The sequence below is a fragment of the Artemia sp. Qi Xiang Cuo genome, chromosome 3, assembly GCF_049724085.1.
Source record: "Artemia sp. Qi Xiang Cuo chromosome 3, ASM4972408v1, whole genome shotgun sequence".
In the NCBI taxonomy this organism is placed as follows: Eukaryota; Metazoa; Arthropoda; class Branchiopoda; order Anostraca; family Artemiidae; genus Artemia; species Artemia sp. Qi Xiang Cuo.
In genome coordinates, this window is record NC_142796.1 from 87,612,044 (window position 1) to 87,635,402 (window position 23,359).

Here is a 23,359-nt window from a genome sequence, read left to right on the forward strand (position 1 = left end):
AACAATTTTCAGGGCTTATTTCCAATTTTTAAAACGGTGGGGGAGTCACACATTTTGCTTCTGGGGGATGTCCTCCACCCTTCAGCTCTCTGCAGGTAAGTGTAGGAATGTAGTCTTTTATTTCACACTAAAAATAATTCTGCAATAAACTGGGAGCGATCCCCTCTAACCATTTATATTAATCGAATACTCAAAATATAATCTCCCAAGCGAACGGAGGTCCAGGATAATTCCCCTCTGTATTCGTCTGAACGACCTGGTGAAAACTTAAAGCTGTTGGCCCTAATAATTTGCTTTCTGTGGTTTCAGACACTCGTCCTAAGAAAAAAACAGGCCCACTGACACCCCCTCTTCCAAGCTTGCTGTCGTGAGACTTAGCAATATTTTGGAATGTTTACTCTCCCAAATCAAAATACAACCAAGTTCGTATTTTATATCTGCCGCTTTATTTTAGTCAAAATTACTGACTACAGGTTATTACTGACTGGCTGAATGATTCTAATAAACCTTAAAAAATAAGATAAATCTGAATCAGACAAAATCTACGAATTAATAATTCCAACCAATTAGCTTAATGAACTTTCTCAGCTCTAGGCTTTCTCAGTTTAATGTTCGTGAAAGTTGTGTTTTTCTTACACTCAAGGCCGTATCCAGTGCGGGGGAGGGTTTGGGGGTTTGAACCCCCCGAAATGTTTGTCCGACTCGTAAAAACGTATCAAAAATGAATAAAATCCAATTTTTGTTGTGTTTAAAAAAAGGTACTTGGGCATTATATGGGCATTTCTATAAAGTCAAGTTTGGTTAACGCTAATGAAATAAATTAAAATAGGATGAATATATAATAGTTTATAAACAAATTTGGGCTATATATTTGCACATTAGGGGGGAGGGGTAAAGCATAGCATATATTAAATGCATAAGTAACCTAACCTATGTACCCCCCCCCTCCTAAACCCCCCAAAATAACAGTTTAAATATCGTGTACGCAATAAAAACCAGGTTATGCATTCCATTACTTTATAGCGGTGTATTGAATCAACCCGTCAAAAACGGGTTTTTCGTGACTGGTTTCCTTGTAACTGCCCATATAATGCCCAAGTACTAAAAAACATTGTACCCCCCCCCCCCCGAAAATAATCCTTTTGGAAATCCCCTCCCCCAAAAATCAGGGATATATCCCTGCCTACATTGATTCGCCAAATCAAAATTAACCTCTTTTAGGTGTCTCCCCACTCCTGTTTCAGAGTAATTTTCAAAAAGAAACCAACAATATAACAATATAAAAATATAAATGTTTTTACTTTTATAACTTTAATAAATCAAATAATATTAAGATTTTGATTACTATATATCAGTATATGTCTATTCAACTGACACTACATATTCATTTGTATTTTTTTTCAGTAAAGTGCAAATTATATTCTAGTCTTTGAAAGGAATAGGGGTTTTCAGCACAACTTACGTTAGTTTCTGCCCATTTTGATTTTGACTCGGTTATATATTATAATTTCTGTTCGTTTTGGGTTTCATTTATTTATCGATGCCGATTTGTGGTAGTTTCACGCTTGGTAGGTTATTTGATTTTATTTTTGCTCATTTTTTGTTTAATGTTCTTTACTGTTCTTTTAAAAATATATTTTGTGGAAAAAGTTTTTTTAATTAATTTATGTTCTTATATTGACATAGTCTTTTCGGGGAAAAAGAAATCAACGCTTTAAATCTTTTCGTATTTAAAGAATTTACAGTCTGGCATGCTATTTGTTTGAGGGAGAAAATTTTTCAGCAGTATTGAACAACAGGCACCCTCTTAAAAATATGTCCACAAATAGTATTGTTTAATTTAGTTTCATACCTCATCTAGTTGACCTGAAATGGAAAACTTGATACCATTCGCAAAAAAATCTGTTTACTTTCTTTGATAGCTTGGATACACTTGCGCTATTTTGATTTGGTTAAATTTTAAGAGCACAAGCAGCCCCAAAAGTTTGAACATAATACCCTCAGTCGTTCTGGGGATACTGCTGAGATGGCTTATTGGGAATTAGGATTAACACAGTGCATTTTGATTTAATCTTATGGCAACATTTAGTTTTTAAGCATAAAGTCAAATGAGAGGGTGGGCGTGGGAGGGGGATTAGTTTCCCTCCAATCACTTTCGACTAATAAAAAGGGCATCAGCCCTTTCTATTTTTAATCGAATGAGCCCTTTTCGAAGTTCCTTCGACAACTCCTTTGTCTAAACAACAACAACAACAAAAAAATAATACATTATATCCACATCGATCTTTACTATAAAAGTTCCGAGCTTTCTTAAAATTTTCGACTATTAGAAAGGGTACTAGGCCTTTTAAATTCTCTTCAATTAAGCACTTTTCAAGTTTCCACGGCAACACTTACTATAAACACCCTATATGCCCTCAGGGCATAAATTAAAACTCTTACCCTAAGGGCTGTGAGGGTGGTTGTCAGCCTCTAAGACTTAATTTCCAGAAATTTCAACTTCGTTACAAAAAATAACTCTCTAAAAATTTTGATTGGATGTGTTTGGGAAAATGGTGGGCTTGGATGGGCGTTATTCTTTCTCCAATCACTTTCAACTATTAAAAAAGGCACTAGCCCTTTCAATTTCCAATCAAATGAGCCCTTTTGAAGTTTCTGCGACAACGCTTTCAATAAAAACCTTATATAGCCCCAGGGAATAACTTACAACCCTCGGCCTGAAGGCTGGGTGGGGGGGGGGGTCATCCTCACAGACATAATTTCCAGAACTTTCTACTACTTTGAACCAAATGGCTATCTGCAAATTGTGATTGGATGGGTCTGGGGAAATGTTCGGCGTGAGATGGGGGTTAGGTACTCTCCAATCACTTTCAACTATTAAAAAGGACACTATCCCTCTAAATTTCCAACTGAATGAGTCCCTTTTGAAGTTTTTACAACAACTCTATCATTAGAAATAGAAATATAGTATTTCGAATAATATTTGAGTAACACCATTGCGTATTTCCTCATCTTATTTAAAGAAATAAAGTATTTCGAATAATATATTTGGTCACTTGAATAATGTAATTGAGTATGTCCATCTTATTTCAAGAATTATATACATTTTCAGCAAGACCATATTACATGTTTCCTCATCTTATTTCAAGAAACATTACAGTTTGAGTAACATCATTGCATATTTCCTCATCTTATTTCAAGCAATAAAGTATTTCGAATAATATATATGGTATTTTGAACAATGCAATTACTTATTTCCATCTTATTTCAAGAATCAATACATTTTGAAAATTGTTTTTTTCTGGGGGGGGGGGCAACTAGCCCCCCCCCCCCCACACCCATCATTCCCCCAAACACATCCAATCAAAATTTTGAGATAGCCATTTTGTTCAGCGTAGTTGATTTCCAGATAGAAAATATATTTTTGAGGAGGGCACTCTCCCAAAACCCTCGGGGGAAGATTTTTAAGTTAAGCCTTGAGGGCATATTAGAACGATGTTGGCACAATGTACTATGCATTATTTTTTTCCTTTAGAGAAGGGCACTTCATATGGAAGGGGTCGTCGTAGAAACTTCAAAAGATACTTATTCGATTGGAAATTGAGAGTTCTAGTGCCCTTTTAAATAGTAGAAAGTGATTGGAGGGCAACTAGTCCCCCCCCACGCTCATCATTCCCCCAAACACATCCAATAAAAATTTTGAGATAGCCATTTTGTTCAGCGTAGTTGATTTCCGCATAGAAAATATGTTTTTGAGAAGGATACTCCCCCACAGCCCTCAGGGCAAGGGTTTTAACTTATGCCCTGGGGGGATATAAGGTTCTTACAGAAGGTGTTGTTGTAGAAACTTCAAAACAGGCTCATTCGATTGGAAATTCGAAGGGCTAGTACCCTTTTTAATAGTCGAAAGTGATTGGAGGGCAAAAAGCCCCCCCCCCCACGCCCATCATTCCCCCAAATAGATCCAGTAAATATTTTGAGATAGCCATTTAATTAAGCGTAGTTGATTCCCATATAAGTAATATGCTTTTAAGGAGGACACTCCCCCACAACCCTCAGGGCAAGGATTACAAGCTATCTTATGGAGGTATACAAGGTTTTTATTGAAATCTTTGTTGTAGAAACTTGAAAAAGGGCTCATTCGATTCGAAATTCAAAGGGATGGTACCCTTTTTAATAGTCGAAAGTGATTGGAGGGCAACTAACCCCCCTCTCACGCCCACCTTTCCCCCAAACACATACAATAAAAATTTTGAGATAGCCATTTTGCTCAGCGTAGTGGATTTCCTATAGAAAATACATTTTTGAGGAGGACAATCCCCCAAAACCCTCAGGGCAAGGATTATAAGCTATACCATGGAGTCATATAAGGTTTTTATTGAAATCTTTGTCGTAGAAACTTGAAAAAGGGCTCATTCGATTCGAAATTCAAAGGGATAGTACCCTTTTTAATAGTCGAAAATAATTTGAGGGCAACTAACCCCCCTTTCACGCCCACCTTTTCCCCAAACACATCCATTCAAAATTTTTAGATAGCCATTTTACTCAACGTAGTTGAAAGTTTTGGAAATTCAGTCTTTAAGGATGACAACCCCTCCTCCCACAGCCCTGAGGACAAGGGTTGTAAGTTATGCCCTGGGTCATATCAAGTTTTTATTGAAAGCGTTGTCGTAGAAACTTCAAAAGGGCTCATTCAATAGGAAATTGAAAGGGTTAGTGCCTTTTTTAATAGTTGAAAGTGATTGGATAGCAACTAACGCCCCTCTCACGCCCACCATTTTCCAAAACACATCCAATCAAGATTTTGCAGACCAAACTATGAAGTCTTAAAGAAACGAAAAGATTTAAAGTATTAGTTTTTTTTCTTCCCTGAAAAGACTATGTCAATATAAAACGACCAGAGATTAATTTTAAAGACTTTTTCAACAAAATAAGTTTTTCCAAGAAAAGTAAAGAACTCCATTAAACAAAAAATTATCAAAAATCAAATAAAATAATCTACCAAGCGTGAAACTACCACAAATCAACATCGATAAATAAAAGAAACCCATAACGAACAGAAATTACAATAATTAACCGAGTCAAACTCAAAACGGGCAGAAATTAACATAAGTTGGGCGCAAAACCCCTATGCCTTCCCAACAAAATTTTCACTTTACTAAAAAAATACAAATGAATGTGTATTGTCAGTTTAATATACATATACTGATATTTAGTAATCAAAATGTTTATATTATTTGATTTATTAAAGTTATAAAAGTAAAAACATTTGCGCCCAACTTATGTTAATTTCTGCTCGTTTTGAGTTTAACGCGGTTAATTATTGTAATTTCTGTTCGTTTTGGGTTTCATTTATTTATCAATGCTGATTTGTGGTAGTTTTAAGCTTGGTAGATTATTTGATTTTATTTTTGCTAATTTTTTGTTTAATGGATTTCTTTACTTTTCTTTGAAAAACTTATTTTGTGGAAAAAGTTTTTTAAATTAATTCTTAAATAAGTCTGTTTTTTTTCCATCATAAGATCGGTGAAATTAAATCCGATAATATCCTTTTGGATTTATGTGTGTTTTTAGTTTAATAGACTTAGTTCAGTTGGCACCTGAAGGGCTTGTTTTACGTTAACTACTTTTTTTGTGATGTATAAGAAACTTGCTACTCCCAGGTAGTTTTTTTCAAGAATGAAAAGTAAAAAGAAAAGGAAAGTTTTTCTTTCTAATAGTTTGTGGTATCATTTTGGAAGAAAAGATTGACAGGTGATAATAATAACCAAGCATCTAACAGAAAGAGTTTTGATACCACTATATGCATCAAAGACCTGACTTGTTAGGGTAATATCAAATAGGTAGAATTCATCAATATTAAAGGTAAGCCTGCTTATCAAAAGTCATGAGTCTGAGAAATTAGAATAATTTTTGAAAAAATGGAGGGAATAAAAAAATAAAGGCCAAAGGAAAACAAACACGGAAACCGTAGTACCAAATTGGTGTAATATCGTTATCGGAGATTTTCTTCCCGATAAGTTAGGACACAAAAATGCACAGAAGACAAGAGAAAAAGTAAAATAACCAAAAAATAAACATGTTGCAGGGCCACTCGGCCCGCGAATAATAATGTTCATCTAAACAATTTTTTTTTTTTTTTTTTTTTTAAGGAGATTCGAGAAATCTTCAAGTATTATTCCAATTTCATTAAGTCTAAAGTTACACATTAAAAATTATAAGCCTGAGCAAACTTGCCTGAATTTTCGGAATTAGGGTAAATCACCCCTAAAAGGAGGAGGGATCTTGATGAAAATTGTATCATCAAATTCAGCGTATAAGAAAACTGAATCACAGAGGTTTCGATTCTCTATTTACAAAAAAGCAAAATTTTGCTTTTTGTCGACATGGATGTTAACAGTACTGTTTATTTGTTAGTTAGTTTGTTAGTTATTTTATCCAGGATTGATAGTATCAAACCAGCGGTCCTAAAACATCGGGAGAGGGCTCACTCGAATGGAAATTGAGAGTTGTCCCTTTTTTAGGTACCAAAAGAGATGCGCGACGGCAAATTGGCGTTTTCTGCTATTTTGTGGCGCAAAATAACAATTTCAGCCCAAAGAGGAATAATATTTCATTGAAATACATTCTGGGGCCATAATATCGCGTGATGGCGCATTCACTCTTAAAGACGCACGCAGTTCATAAAACATAAATGGTCAATTTATATGATTATTTCAAAGCTTCAATGAATGAGCTGATTCACTTGAGGTTTCATAAAATAAGGACCATTAGGGTATAATTGCGTATCAGTTTTTTTGGGGAGAGTCGGTGGATATTTCTTTGGATGAGGGGGGTGCCTGAATCTTCAAAAAATGCATTTTTGTGCGCAAATCTAACTTTTAGTTAACCTTCAGATAAAGATAGAATGGGGGTAGAATTTAATTTCTAGGGTTGTAACAAGAAAAAGGTTGACATCGTCCTTGTCGGTCAGCCTTCTAGAGTCAAACGAAAAGTAGGTCGTCCCCAAATGTGGTGGGAGGATGTCGTAAAGAAAAATGTTCTTGGTAGGGTGTAAAGAGGGAGGCTTTGAATAGATAGGGATGGAGGAGGAGCGTGCGTAGTTTTGTTGGCCTCATTACTTGCTTCAAGTAATGATATTATGATTGTTTCAATTCTGGTTTTAGTTTTGATTGCAGCGCATTTTATAGTAAGTCTATTTTTATATTTATCTATTTGCTTTTCTGATGAAGGTTCTTAGATATAGACCCGAAATATAATTAAAAATTTTATAAAATTTAATAAAATTTTAGTGTCTTAAAATAATTCCTCTTTGCTTTACCTTTGTTATCTGTATAATCGAAAGGCAGTGCGATCTCCTCCGGGATATACGATTCATTCCTAAACATACATATTATTATAATAGACTGTATTTCAATAGAACTAACGGCTATAGTTGCACAATCATATAGTTGCACAACATCGATTAGAGAACTGGTCAGTGAATTCTTTTATGAAGAGGAGGCTATCTAAGGTCTCATAAAATTTATTTTGAACCCACATTTTCAAATTTTCTGTGAGAGGTGCTTATGATTAATAGAATGAAGATTCAGATAATTACAGATTTAATCCCTGACCTCTGTTCACTCAAAACAACATAAATATGGATGAATGACTAAGACTAAGTGTAAGACTAAGTGAATAAGTAAGACTAAGTGTGCAGTACGAGTGTTGATGGGGCAAAAACTTCCCTCTTATTGTAGAAGCGATAGCTTACTTTGAAAAATAATACTTAAAATTTTTTTAACTGAAAATAAAGGGCAACATTAAAAAATACAACAAACAGAATTTTTGGGCTACATGAAGGGACTTCCCCCTCCCCTTCCCCTTTTTTATACTGCAAGTTCAACTTTTTGTCCCAAATGCCTCAAGATCGAAACGCAAGGGCACTTGGAATGGAATAAAAAGTCTTTCACAAAATACCTCAAAAATCGAAGAATGCCTCTTTGCCTCTTCAAGATGCACATTCGCCGTAAACAATAAAATTTTTAGGTCAAATATTTTAAAAGGCAGTCGGTTACTAGAACGCTTGCAATTACCCATGAACTAAATTCGTTTTTCTCATAAATGCTTGTTGCAAAGCACTATAGAACTTTAGCTTAAATTACGGGGATCTCCTCATTAGACGAAATTATATCTTTTCGTTTTAAGTTCTAATGTCACTCTTTACTTTCTATTGAAAAACCTTATTTTTTTAAATTCATTTTTCAGATAAAAATAGAGGTTTCTTTGCTGTCTTGTCAAAAAAATTACCCTTTTTTAATATTTTTATTTCATTTTATTTGTAAATAGAAAGGTAGTGTTCTCTAAAAAAGTTTTTACAATTAACGCTCTAACACAAAAAATTACGTGATAAAAAACCTTTCAGAAAATACTGATCAAATGGGCATCTGCTTTTGGAAATAACCCCAATACTGCTACATACATGCAGGGTCGTATCCAGGTTTTCAATTTGGGGGGGGGGGGATAATTTTGCGGGGGGTGGGGGGGGTTTGGTTAAAAAAATCAAAAAACGAATCTAAAATTTGTTTATATACATTTTGTTTCGTTTTGACGAGTCGGTTCAAACCCCATACCCCCCTGGATACGGCATTCCATACCTGACTAATTTTTGGCATTCTAAAATGCTTCCAGGAAAGATGTGTTTGCTTAAAAGGCAGGGTTTACGCCGACCCCTTAGTATAAAAGACAGTCTCTGTTCGTTTTAAGTTTCATCTTCATTCTTTACTTTATTTTGAAAAAAAAAATATTTATAAAAATTAGAATTATTTTACATATAGCGATATAAACTTAGATTTAATATATCATTATATTTTATTGTGTTTGAAAATTACTAAAAAATTATATAAGAAAAAGAAAATATTTTATTTAAAGGCTTGATAAGGTGTATACTTTCCATAAAGACACGAATAGATGGCTAAAAATAGCGTTATTATGTCTAATAGCGTATAATATATCTAGTTTTTTCGATCTAAATAGCTCTATTCTATTTATTTTATAGATTTTAAGAAAAATGGTGATTCATATTCATTTCATCTTATTTTCTTGCTTGTCGTAACATTCATGAGCACAATATAGGACATCCTAGTATTATGGCGTGAGGGTGCCAATCGTGTCACAGTAAAAATTTCTTTTGCAAGATGATATTGTTAACATTAAAAGGGATGTGCAATGGGTTGTTATTTTTATAATAAAAACTATTCTACATATTATATATCAATAAGCTATCCTACATAATTGAAACTATTATATAAAATTGATAACAATGAATAGATGTATTTTTGCACTAAAACAGAGGGAGATTAAAAGAGAAGCGAAATTAAAAACGAATTTTGAAATCAAAATTTCTTTCAAATTTGAAAAATAAATGAAAATAAATTTATTTGATATTTCATGGGGGAAAGCTTACATGAGAACATGGAGGAAAACAGTGATAGAAAAACATAGAGGATATACAAAGTAAGAGAGACTTCCAGTAGCATTTCCTTAAGCCAGAATTAAACAATTTTCGAGAGGCTATTTCATGTTAAACCTGTAATCAAAACAGAAAAATAAGGAGATGGCCCATGACCGAGGCACTGGGAGCATTCTTGCTCCCAGTCCCAGGAGCATTGGGTACTTCCTTGATTAGCTTTGAGGGCAAAATAGTGAAAAAGTTGCTGCCAACTAAGGATGTTAGTGATCATGAATTATCTATAAAATTAAGAATTTTAGCGCAGCAGTATTTGGCTGTATATTATTTTATAATAGCTGCACCATATGGTGTATTTATATGTATTTATATGGTGATATGGTTTATTGATATGGTGTATTACTTATATGGTGTATTTGTATTTATATGATGTATTTATATTTATATCACTCAGGGATGATAGGAATGCAAGCGTACCCTAGGTTTTTGTACCCCCCCCCTACGTGAATGTTAGAAATACCTTTTTTTTGGTATTTTCATTGAAATATGCCTTTTTGGTATTTTCATTAAAATAACTAAAAAACAAAAAAATGCCCGCCCCAGGATTGCGATAAATGCCCCACTTATATTTTCGTGAATTGACCCCTCCAGTTTCAGACTATTTATTACAATCTGTCCACCCTTTACCGAAAATCTGTTTCCTGTCAAAACTGTTTCCTTTACCTGTCAAACTGTTTCCAATTTTTTCAAGTTTCTCGTATGTTTTTCAGATAATTCAGTCTCACAGGATTTGACGACATTGCTTCCCCCGATAAATGACCTTTTTTTTCGACGGGACTTGGGATTACTGTTAAATTGCAAAATGTCACCATAAAGGTTGAGTACCAAGGACATGAAAATAAAAGCATTTTTATCCCCTCAGTTATCTTAGGTTTATTCATATATGAAAACCACATTTTTTAGGATTTCCCTTATGGTTGTTTTGAAATTAAGAAGTTTTTCGGGCCGTACTGCATTTTCGTCAGTGTTAAAGCGTGGAAATACATGAGCAAAACGAATAAGTTAAATTTGAAAACTCTTTTCGTCTTTAAGAATTCTAATATTAGCAAAATGTTGATTATAAAAGACAACTACACTTTCAAAGGAAAGCTGAACCTTCTTAAACTCTTCGGTGCAATGTGTTTTTGGCTGATTTTCTACCGACTTTTCTTTTTCTTTCAACTTAACACCCGCAACTACGAAAAAATGCAAAACTACATATATAGGTCTTTTTATTAAAAACTGAATTCCCGATTTTTCTTAATTTTTTAAGATGTATATGGTTGCCTAAGTTTCCAGTTAATTCATTTTAAAAATGAAATTTAATTTTCACTGTTGTTGGTATTTTAAAGCTTGTGGTGATTTGACTATTTGGGCAGTAAAAAGTATATATCTGGCTTCGGAAAATAAATATAACTAAATACAATATGTAGATACAGTATAGTAAATTCATTAGGGATTATATTCAGTAATATAAGTAAATACAGTAAATTTAGTAAGTATAGTATGGCAAGTAAACTATAGTATCAAGTAAATATAGTTTAGTAAACGAAAATACAGTCAAACACAACAGCTCTATAGTACCCTTTTGAAATCTCATTGAAGTGTTGTATTTCAATGGGTGGATGGAATTACTATCCATCCTCATACTTTGAAACATACCGTGGCAAATAGTTGGACTTCCTTTTCACTCTAGCCTTACCAGTATAAATGAGACCGCCAATAATCAATTATTTGTCAGCAGAAATGTACGCATAAGGTTGGAAAGGTGGAGCCCTGTGAGCCTGGGTCCCTCTCCGAAATCCTAAATTTTCCTGATTTTCTAGGGACTTCTCCAAATTATAAAATAATTTGTTTTTTACTAATGGCTCGCGCCAATTTCATTCCTGGTAATTTCCCAGTATTTTTTTCAACATTCATCTAAATATTAAAATTGATTTAGTGGATTTTAAATATTTAATTCATATCTGATTTAACGCAGTGTTATTTTAATACTATATTTTTGCAAAAGAAAGATTTGTTCATTTTAAGTACAATTTCGCCGGCTGGAGAAACAGATTTTATTACTTTAGCTAAAAACAAGACACAACGAAATTGTGCCCCACGAGATTTTTTTTTTACTTTGTTTTTTTTTATATATCGTGATGTGAGATCCAGTGGCCAAAAGAAGATTCGACAAAACCTATCATTATAAACGCGATATTAAAAACAACTAAGAAAGTAAACCCCCCACCCCCAATAAAGCTGAAAATCCAGTTTGACATCTGTAGTTTGCTCTTGGTTTTTACATTTTGATATGAAGATTTACTAAGGATTTAAAATTTTTACACGATAGACAATATTATAATTACCTGTTCGACTTCAACTCTTTGAAGTCAAATCTTCCATGAATTGGCATCCCTGTAACCCTGCGAAAAATTTGCACCAGCAGTTTTATCTTGCTTTGAAATTCGAACCCTTGAAGACTGTAAATACTCGTAGAGCATGCACAGGCTTGTGCCACTATTGGTAGGAGTCGTGTAGTAGGGCAAATTTTTACTTTTCACAAGGAATTAGTCGAAAACGAGTCGACAGATCGTAAATTCGATGTTTTGCGAAGCAGTATCAGTCTTATAGAATTTTATGACACTATCAAAAACTTCTATCACCATAAGCTTTGTTGTAAGTTCTCTCATTATAATCACGTATAGTATTTATGTTGTTATAAGGATAGTAAAATATCTGGTCACTGGGGGAAATTTTTTGAGTGTTTAGATTTCTTTCTGGTAGTCCTAGAATTTGATCTCTTAATTTTTGTGGTCCTTGCACTTTGATTCTTAGTTCTTGGGGTACTTGGTTTTTTAACTGTTGTACCCTTTGTGCTTGGTTTCTTCGTTCTTGGGTTCTTTGCATTTGGTTTCTCGGCTGGGGTCTCTGCCCTTCGTTCCTCAGGTGTTCTGGTGCTTGTACTAGGCTTCTGAGCTCTTCCATTGGTTGCAGCTGATTTTTTAGTTCTTGGGGTCCTTGAACTGGGTTTCTTAGTTTTGGATGTCCTTGGAATTTATTTCTCAGCTGTTTTCGTCCCTGAAAGCTGTTTTTCAGTTCTTGTGGTCCTTGCACTTGGTTTCTTTGCTGGTGTTCCCTTTGCACTTGATCTCTTAGTTCTAGGGGTTCTTGCACTTGGTTTCTTTGCTGGTGTTCCCTTTGCACTTGATCTCTTAGTTCTAGGGGTTCTTGCACTTGGTTTCCCAGGTGTGGCTCCTGCCCTGGATTTCTCAGCTCTTGTGGAGCTTGCACTTGGCTTCTGAGTGCTTGCAATGATTGCAGTTGATATCTTAGTTCTTGGGGTCTTTGAGCTGGGTCTCTTATTTTTTGCCGCCATTGCATTTGATTTCTCAGCGTTTTAGGTCCCTGTAAGCTGCTTTTTAGTTCTTGTGGTCCTTGCACTTGGTTTCTTTGTTGTTGTTCCCTTTGTACTTGGTTTCTTATTTCTAGGGGTCCCTGGACTTGATTTTCCAGTTGTATTCCTTGGCCTTTGTTTCTTAGTTTTTGTATTACTTCCATTTGGATTCTGGGCTGTTGCATTCCTTGTAGCGGATTTCTAAATTCTTGGGGTATTTGTACTTGGTTTCTTAGTCGTTGTGGACCTTGCATTTGATTCCTCAGCTCTTCTTTTACCAGCAAACTGTTTTTTAGTCCTTGTGGTCCTTGCACTTGGTTTCCCAGGTGTGGCTCCTGCCCTGGATTTCTTAGCTCATGTGGTGCTTGCACTTGGCTTCTTAGTGCTTGCAGTGATTGCAGCTGATATCTTAGTTCTTGGGGTCTTTGAGCTGGGTCTATTATTTTTTGTCGCCATTGCATTTGATTTCTCAGCTCTTTAGGTCCCTGTAAGCTGTTTTTTAGTTCGTGTGGTCCTTGAATTTGGTTTCTTTGCTGTTGTCCCCTTTTCACTTGGTTTCTCAGTTCTAGGGGTCCTTGAACTTGATTTCCCAGCTGTTGTCCCTGGCCTTGGTTTCTTAGTATTTGTGTTTCTTCCATTTCAGTTCTGAGCTCCTGCATTCCTTGTAGCGGATTTTTTTGTTCTTGGAGACCTTGCACTTGGTTTCCCATCTGTAGCTCCTGCCCTGGGTTTCTCAGCTTTTGTGATGCTTTCATCTGACTTCTGAGCTCTTGCATTCCTTGCAGCTGATCTCTTAGTTCTTGGGGTCCTTGCACTTGGTTTCTTACTTCTTGTTGCCCTCGCAATTCATTACTTTTTTCTTTTGATTCTTGGATTTCATTATCATTTTCTTGCACTCCTTCATTTACTCCACCAGCTTCTGTACTTCCTGCTCCAGCCTCAACACCTCCTGTTTGTCCCTCTGCATTTCCCACTCCTTCCTTTGTACTTTCTACTCCTCCTTCCATACTTCCTGCCCCTCCCTCCCCGGTCCCTGCTCCCCCACCTGCAATTCCATTTCCTCCTTCTGGACTTTCTGCACCTCCTTCTAAACTTCCTGTCCCTCCCTCCGCACTCCCTGCTCCCCCCTCTGCACTTCCATTTCCTCCTTCTGCACTTCCTTTACCTCCTTCTACACTTCCTGCATCTCCCTCTTCACTTCCTTCTCCTCCCTCTTCACTTCCTTTTTCAGCCTCCAATTCTTCCTTTTCTTTTTCAAGTCTTGCCTTTTTAACATTAAGCTCCACTTGCCGTTTAATTACTTCTAAGAAGTTAAGAATTGCTAAAGTCAAATAAGCATTGCCTTCACCGTAGGTTATAAAAATTTCTTTTCGTTCAAATTTTTCTTCGGGAGTTTCGGCATTAATAACCGCTTTAAGAGAGCGCCAGTAATCGACTTTTTTGTTGAGATGGTGAAAGGGTTTGTGATCCTCAGGTTTATACCGCTTACTAGCATCACTTCTACTCGTCTTGATTGTTGGGACATTCTTTTTGTGGTGCATCCGAGACAGGAGGAACGACGCTAGCTGCCCCTGAAATGATATGGGCATTGTTATTTATCTCCAATATAATATCTGAGAAAAAATAAATTTCCATCCGCTCTAGTCCTCGCTAATTCAGATAATTTACTCGACCTTCTTAACATCTTTATACGAAACAGTGATTCGGTATACGAATTCGATGTACACCATCAGTGATTTCGATTTAAAAGGAGATGAAGTGCGATCCTTGGTCTTGCGTTTTCAAATATGAACTAAACAAGATTAGACTAGTTTCAACTGTGTGAAAAGTTTCAAGAAGTCATTTGGAAAAGTAATAAGGATTTCAAGCAGGTCATTCAACAGAATAAGTGGTTGCAGCTTTATCAGAATTCAGTGATAGCTTAAATAATCATGTTTGCAGCGATAAAAACAACCTAGTAAAGAACCACGACCCATAGCAACCCCAACTTTAAAAACGCTTTTTGAAGAGAAAAAAACTCTCAAGTAAGAAAAATTGCCATTCAAAGATGATTTAGGAATGGTAACTATAATTTATATTAATCTTAATGGTAAAAGTTTGTTGTGTAACAGATTTATGGGGATTTTAAAAGATAGCCTAAAAACTCTCAAAATAGTATTAAAAAAATTAAAACTGCACCATTGGAATTGCCATCGTCGAAAACCCCATACAGGAAAGCTGCAGCCCCCACCATGAACAGCAAGTTCAAACATGCTTCTTGGTTTTTACCTATTAATAATCAACCGTATTCTTTGATATTAAAAAAGCTTTCAACACTCTAAACCATGATATTCTTTTTAAAATAAAATAGAAAATACAGGCATACGAGGGAGAGGTGGCTATGAATAATAAAATAACATCGTTGTGATCGTCAAATCGTAGTGAATCAGGGGTGGATCCAGGATTTTTTTAGGGGGGGCGCAAACTAGGTTGATCCGAAAAATTTTTTTTTTAGGGGGGACAAAATAGGTTAATCCGATAAACTTGCGTTAGGAGCAAGTTTAATTAACACAAACTTGATTTAATTAAGTAAATTACACTACTCTGGACTACGCTAGGCCCCACCTGGATCCGCCACTGTAGTGGATGTTGGTGATCATTTGTCAAGTATGGATAACTTTTAAGATATTGGTGTCCCTCAAGGTTCTGTATTAGATCCGTTTATATTATTGATGTATATTAATTATCTTGTCTAACCAATGGTTTTTCTTTAATTGTTTGGTACCAAATTTCACGAAACTGACTTTATGGCTTTCAGTCGCTCAAATATTTCAAAACATTCAAAAATTTCATGTCAGGTACTGCAAGTTTTCGAGTAAAACTCACACAGGGTAGAATTATGCCACCAATTGTTTTTTTGTTTTTTTTTGCTAGCTTCTATAACTTTGAAATCATATTGACCATTTATTTGTAAAACACTCACAAAATACTGGGTCTATGCATCTCGTAAAACACTTTTTTCCCTTTTCAATTCAAAATAATGTATCACTCTTTGGTTGCATTTAATTTATATTACTATAAAATATTGTTTGGACGCATTTAAATGACCTCCACCTCGCAATTAGTGACCCTGCCCCTCCCCCTCCTAGAAACAGAAGCAGGCTTATATTTCTGCCCAAAGTGCGTAGAAGATAATTGAATGGTAAAACTCATCCATACAGGGTAATATATGGAGGGGTACTTTGGCTTTTCTTACATCAAAGATTAAAACTTAAAAACACATCAGAGACAGATACATTTTTTCCTGAATTATTTTATATTAAAACGTATAAGAGACATAAATATTGCAATATAGTATTTTAAAAGTCAAGTAATTATTTCTACGAGATACCTCGCTGATTCGGCCTCCTTTCAGGGTTCTTTGGCATTCTAGACCATATCGACTTTCTTGTGTTCATTTCCAAAGATCTAGGCTCTCAATTAGATTTGAAGTTTCAATAATCTCAAATAAATATAGATTGAGAGGGAAAATACCAACCGAGTCACTTGGACATAATTTGACCAGTATAATTTGAAAAAAGAAAACGTGGAGCATTATTTATTGAACACGGAGAATAAGTATATTTCTATATTCTTTTTATTGCATTTCTTTTATGTCGGGGTTACATTTGTCTGCCCTTAGAGGATCATCTTTTTTCTTAACCTTTTTGTGCCATGTGATTTTAGTTTTTTTCCCATTATGGGGCTACATTTGTTTGCCCTTCGAGGGTCATCGTTTTTTTTTCGAAGGACCACTTCCTCAGCACTGCTTCTTTAAACTGTTTAGTGTTATGCGTTTTTGCTAATTTTTCACCCACGGTGTTTTTTTTGTTTTTTTTTTATTATTGGTGCCCGCTACAGCCAAAAACAGCATATTGAGGTCTGTTTCATTAAAAGTTATTTTTTTACTTTTACTAATGTCTTAAGTTATATATGCTAGTGCAAGTTTCTGCTTAACTAATTCAAACTCTCGAATTTACATTTTCACTGTCCTTGGTACATTAATGTTATTTTGAGACTTCGGGTTTTAACCCAAAGTTATCCTTTTCGATAACTCCGTTGATTTTTTTTTTTTTTTGTATGTAATGGTATTACCTGACTATAATAATTAAAAACAGTTAATTAACTTATATATAGGGTTTACAATAAATTAATTTTTAAGTGTAGCGCCTCATAATTTGTGATGATGCACGCTAACCTGAAAATTTTCTAAGTACACAATAGATTCTGCGACACTCCAAATTTGTTACGCAACTCAAAATGAGGTCACCATTCAAAATTGAGCAGCTCTGGTATACAGTATAGCACATTGCATTGTTTTCCAGTATTTCACTTTAAGTTTACCTGTAGGACAGGCACAATCACATGATGAAGAGTATCCGAGCCTATACCCCCCTCCCTCAAATCCCAAGGCCAAGATTTAACACTATAATCTCGACACTCTAACTTAGTTACCCAACCCCAAATGAGATCGAAATTCAAGATTTGAGAAGCTCTGATTATAATATTTTCTAGGATTTTACTTTCTGTTTATTTCTAGGTTCAGGCACAACCACAAGTGGAGGGGGATTTAAGACTATACCTTTACCACTGAAATTCCGAGGCTAGGATTTGACACTCCAATCTAGACACTCTAATTTAGTTACCAAACCCAAAATGAGGTTGAGATTAAAAATTTGATAAGCTCTGGTTTACAATGTGTTGCATTATTTTCTAGGATTTTATTTTGAGCGCGTGTGCAGCATCCGGAGCAATCAAATGAGGAGGGTCTTTAAGCCAATGCCACCCAAATCCAAATATTGGGTCAATAGCATCCAATAGTTTCGATAAAATTTGTCAGTTTTTGCTTTTTTCGAAGTTGCTCCCCAGGGGCATTAATTCACGAAAATAGAGGGGCGGCAAAGATTTTTTTATCCTTTTTTGGTTACTGAACGTGCAAAAAAGGTATTTTTCGAAATCTTGGGGTTATGTGGCAATTTTACTTTTTTCGATTTTTTCACCGAAAACAACAACAAAAGTAATTTTGAAAGTTTAGAGACGGAGGCAATTTCCCCCATTTAATTGGTAGCCCTGTTGCCCACATGGAAACAGAAACAAGTTTATATGTATGCCCAATGTGTGTGGGAGGTAATTGAAAGGTAAAACTCATCCGTCTATTTTTCATGATGGTCTATTACCCTAGGGAAAAACTAAGGAAGGTGGACATGCATTAAGGGTAATTCAGATAGTCAATCAGTTCTCTGAGCCATTTGAAGGCAATAGGAGACCAAAAAATGATTCAAAAATGCTTAAAATATGACAAACTAATCAGATTGTTGACTGCCATTGATCTTGTCAAAAGTAAAACTATATCGCCATCTAGCAAAATACTGTGTGCCTAGTTATCTAGATTATTTACGGGCTTGATTTGTGGCTAGCAAAGTCAGCTGATGCTCGTAACTAGCAGAAAACTGCCGGACTAATGTTCGAAGAAGACAAGAATTGGCTAGACTTAGAAAGCAAACCAAGGCAGGCCGATATTGGAAAGCGTTCTCGGCTAGTGCTTTCTAGTGCTGAATTCAAATTATTGCACTCGTGACTTTAAAAACTTCAATTTAAACTTTATTTTTATTTTTTTAATCAGTAAATTCAGTAAATAAAGGGTACTTTGGAAATCATACGGAATTCTGGCTGGGGCATAATAAGTAATCCTAGTTTGTTAACAAAAACGTATTAAGACTGTGGAAGCATGGTTAATTTTCAAATCACTTGCCTTTTCAGTCAATATTCGCAATAACTTCCACTTGCCGACCTTACAAGCCAACAATGCTTTCTATTAAATATTCGTCACTGACAATATTAACTGTTAGGGCATGACTTTTCGCAAATAAAGCAGTGCCTTCACTATGTTTTTTTTTAATTTTTCTGGCAGCTCAAAAAGGCCAATTGGACCATTTGAGGTGGCCTTTTTCAGGAAGTCAAAAACAGTGAACGAGAAGCTATTTACACTCGGCCAACTTTATCTGAAAAAGCCATAATGAAGACCGGGCTTAGCTATCTTTAGCTAAAGACCGTTCACTAGCAACCGCCGAGATTTGGCTAACGCCAGACCAGTTCATAAATAGATTTAACTAGATTCCAGAGTTTGCAAGAGTTGGCTCCAAATTTCAATTTATTAGAACTTATTAAATTTATTAATTTATTAAATTTAGGTACGGCGCACCAATTCGAGAGATTTATTTTCAATACTAAGTTGCATAGAAAAATTAAACGTATTGTTGACTGTTGCATGACCTAGAATTGCACGGAGATTGTGCTTTAGCGTCTCCAAATAATCAAACAAGAAGAAGATGAAGTAACATCTGATTGTCAAAACTAGTCCGAAATAACCTTTAAGATAAGTTTATCATGAATGGGTCCGGCGTTAGCTAAATCTCGGTGTCAGCTTAAGTTAGGCGGTAGCTAAATCTCACCCTGAACACGCTCTATATATAACATCTAATATGAATAGCATCATATTAAATGCTATTCAGTCGTTTTAATTCCAAAGGAACAGTTTCCATGTATTTTTAAAATTATTAAAACGGGACTAATTTAAAAATTATTAAAACTGAACAGTTTCTATGCAATTATTTGCTTTAATATTCAATAAACACTAATTTACTCACTTTTTATAGCATTCACCAATGTTTACTCAATTAAGTTAGGTGTGTGGGTACTAGGTGGCAGAAAATACTTTCCAGACAAACAATAGTCCAGGTCGATGATCTCCTTAATTTGAATAGCATGTGGTCCCGAATATACTTCGATTTTCGATATTTGGAAAAGTTATTTGTAATTATTTAATAACTATGCACCACCTTACTGGCTGTGGAGCTTTTTATGATAACGGGGTCTTGTTACAGGCCACTGAGCCTTATTACAGGCCAACAAAAAATTTTTTACATGCCATATGGAGACAAGCACCATGTTTTTATTTTTCTATTTAATTGTTAATTAAACATTTTTACAGGCCATTTATGGAGACATGTACCACGTGTTGATTTTTTTTTTGTTTTACTGTTAATGAATATATCTTATCTTATTTAATTTCTTGGAAGTATTTGAAATATGCAAAAATAAAGCTTCCCTAAAGCCTTTCCTCCGTCCCCTCCTTCCTTGGGAAATTTTACAGGTTGCCCTATCCACCGTAGCAGATACGACCTTGATTTTCAGAAATTGCTCCACATCAGATAATGGGTCGCATGAAAAATGGAGCGTTGACCTTAATTCACTTATGTTCAACGATCTATGGTCAACACTTGACCTTTATCCCAGGATAGCATTAGAGTTATACATGCTCTGCATTTTAATTTCTGGTGAACCATAATTCAAAGTTTACTTTCCAAAATCACATAACGTACCAAAACAAACCGAATCCTAGAAAGCAACTTAGAATCATGGGAAAGGAGGCTTTCAATTGTGGAGACTGTGGAATCTCAATAGACTGTACCATGTAGCACTAAGGTCGATGTTTTTATTATCGGACTTTTGTGCAACTTCATGAAGGCAGTGTCGTCAAATCACGAAAAGTAGGAGGGGGAACGTGTTCTTGAAAATCTAGTGGGGACAACTTAATTTTTTTCAATGAAAGCATCAGCAAAAAAGTCACTTTTCAATGAAAACACCGAAAAGGGGTACTTTTCCAAATCTAGAAGGGGCAGAAAATCTTGCGGGAGGCTAAGGCCCCCCTCCCCCTCCCAATTGACGTCATCGGAGGGTATGTAACACAATAACATTTTATTGAGAGAAAATTTCAAAAAACAATCTTTTCTCATAAGTAATTTGATTTTGCTCACAATCCAAAGATGGGAGCTGGATACAAATAGTAAATGTGATTACTTCTTGGGTGATAATACCTGATATACAAGGTATTAAGCCTATCTGTCATATACAGTTCCTGATATATTTTGATAAACAGTTATATATGTGTCGTGCGAATTTATTGTGCATAAATGTGCATGATGAAAAGCGTTACTTACATTTGATTAATGATTTAATTCCATTAAATAAGTGAAGGTACTGAATGGTTATGAAACCATTGACATTTACTACTTGTCCAGATCAACTCCCAGCATCCGGAACCAACAAATCCGGAACAATGTCAATATTCTTTCACAAACAAGAGAAAAACAAAGCAAAAAATAACGATTACGGTTAAGGAACACGTCCATAACTACCCTTAACTAGAAAAATTCAAAATTAACTATTTTGGTGAAGAGGAGATTGGAACTTCTATAAAAAGGGCTCTCAGACATGTTGAATCTTATCGTATAAATTTACATCAAGACATAGGAAAAAAAATATTGCCCCCTTAGTGGCATGAGAAACAAGCATCAACCGAAATCGAGGGTGTACAACCTTTTCAGAGGCAACGCTATAGCGTTACCTATAGTAAAGGCCATACGGCTCCAAGGTTTTATTATTATTATTATTATTTTTCCCCAAAGGCACTTCATATGAAAGGGGTCGTCGCATAAACTTCAAAGGGGGTCATTCGATTAGAAATTGAGAGTTCTAATGCCCGTTTTAAGAGTCAAAAGTGATCAGAGGGCAACTAACCCCATCCCCCACGACCTTTTTTCGCCACATACATCCGATCAAAATTTTGAGGTAGCCATTTTGTTAAAACTAGTTCAAAGAAAATATAACAAAACTTCCGGGGTCGACACTGGGCCTGGGGGCAGGCGTTGTAAGTTATGCCCTGGGGGCAAATATGGTTCTTATAGAAGTGATGACCGTATAAAGTTCAGAGAGGGTTCGTTTGATTGGAAATTGAAAGTTTTAGTTTACTTTTTCAGAGTCAAAAGAGATCGGAGGGCAATTAGCCCCTCCCCCCCCCCCGTCAATCCCTTTTTCCCCAATTACATCAGATAAAAATCTTGAGATACCCATTTTGTTAAAAATGGTTCAAAGGACAGATAACAAAACTCCGATGCCGACACAGCCCCCCAGAGCCCGGGGGCATGCGTTGTAAGTTATACCCTGAGGGCATATAAGGTTCTTCTGACAGGGACGCTCGTATAAACTTCAAAGAGGGCTCATTTGATTGGAAATTGAAAGTTCTAGTTCACTTTATTTAAGTCAAAATTGACAGGAGAGCAGTTTGCCCCCAACCCTTTTTTCTCCAAACGCATCAGATGAAAATTTTGAGATATACATTTTGTTAAAAATAGTTCAAAGTTCAGATAACAAAACTCAGGTGTCGACACAACCCCCCATGGCCCGAGGGCAGGCGCTGTAAGTTATGCCCTGGGGGCATATATGGCTCTTATGGAAAGGATGCTCGTATAAACTTCAGAGAGGGCTCATTTGATTGGAAATTGAAAGTTGTAGTTCACTTTTAAAAGTCAAAAGTGATCGGAGGGCAACTAGCCCCCCCCTCTCACGCCCGTTTCCCCACAAATGCATCAGATAAAAATGTTGAGATAACCATTTTGTTAAAAATAGTCCAAGGGCCAGATAAAAAAATTTCCTGTGTCGACACAACCCCCCAGGTCCTAGGGCCAGGCGTTGTAAGTTATGCTCTAGGGATATATATGGTTCTTATGGAAGGGAGGCTCGTATAAACTTCAGAGAGGGCTCATTCGTTTAGAAAGTGAAAGTTGTAGTTCACTTTTTAAGAGTCAAAAGATATCGGACGGCAACTAACACCCCCCCCCACGCCCTTTTTTCCATAATTGCATCAAATAAAAATTTTGAGATAGCCATTTTGTTAAAAATAATTAAAAGGTTATATAACAAAAACTCTGGTGTCGAAACGACCTCCCAGGGCCCGGGGACAGGCGTTGTAAGTTATGCCCTGGGGGTATATATGATTTTTAGGGAAGGGATGATCGCATCAGAGGCAACGCTATAGCGTTGTCTATAGCAAAGATCATACGGCTCGAATGTTTTATTATTTATTTTTTTTTCCAGAGGCACTTCAGGGGTCGTTGTATAAACTTCAGAGGGGGCTCATTCGGTAGGAAATCTGAAGTTCTAGTGCCCTTTTTAAGAGTCAAAAGTAATCGCAGGGCAACTAGACCCCCCTCATGCCCTTTTTTCTCCAAATACATCCGATAAAAATTTTGAGATAGCAATTTTGTTAAAAATATTTCAAAGATCTCCGGGGTTGATCAAACCCCCAGGGCCAGGGGCAGGTGCTGTAAGTTATGCCCTGGGGGCATATATGGTTTTTATAGAAGGGATGCTCATGTACTCGTCAGAGAGGGCTCATTTGATTGGAAATTAAAAGTTCTAGTTCACTTTTTAAGTGTCAAAAGAGATCAGAGGGCAACTAGCCCCCCCCCACGTCTTTTTTCTCCAAATAAATCCGATCAAAATTTTGAGATAGCCATTTTGTTCAAAATCGTCAAAATGTCAAATAGCTATGGTTATGGGTTTGAATCCCCCCCAACCCTGGGGGAAAGGGCTTTAAGTTATTCTAGCATCTCATCGTTAGCATGTAATGC

At 35.8% G+C, this 23,359-nt stretch overlaps 1 protein-coding gene across 1 annotated transcript in view; it reads right to left on the reverse strand.

Moving 5' to 3' along the window:
* The window catches only part of LOC148954708 (uncharacterized), a 46,836-nt gene that overhangs the window by 18,876 nt on the left and 4,601 nt on the right, over nt 1–23,359 (reverse strand). Inside the window, exon 2 of the mRNA XM_089086703.1 lies at nt 11,842–14,440. Within this exon, the coding sequence (XP_088942829.1) occupies nt 12,122–14,440 (2,319 nt within the window). The 3' untranslated portion in view covers nt 11,842–12,121. The remainder of the gene's footprint in view (nt 1–11,841; nt 14,441–23,359) is intronic.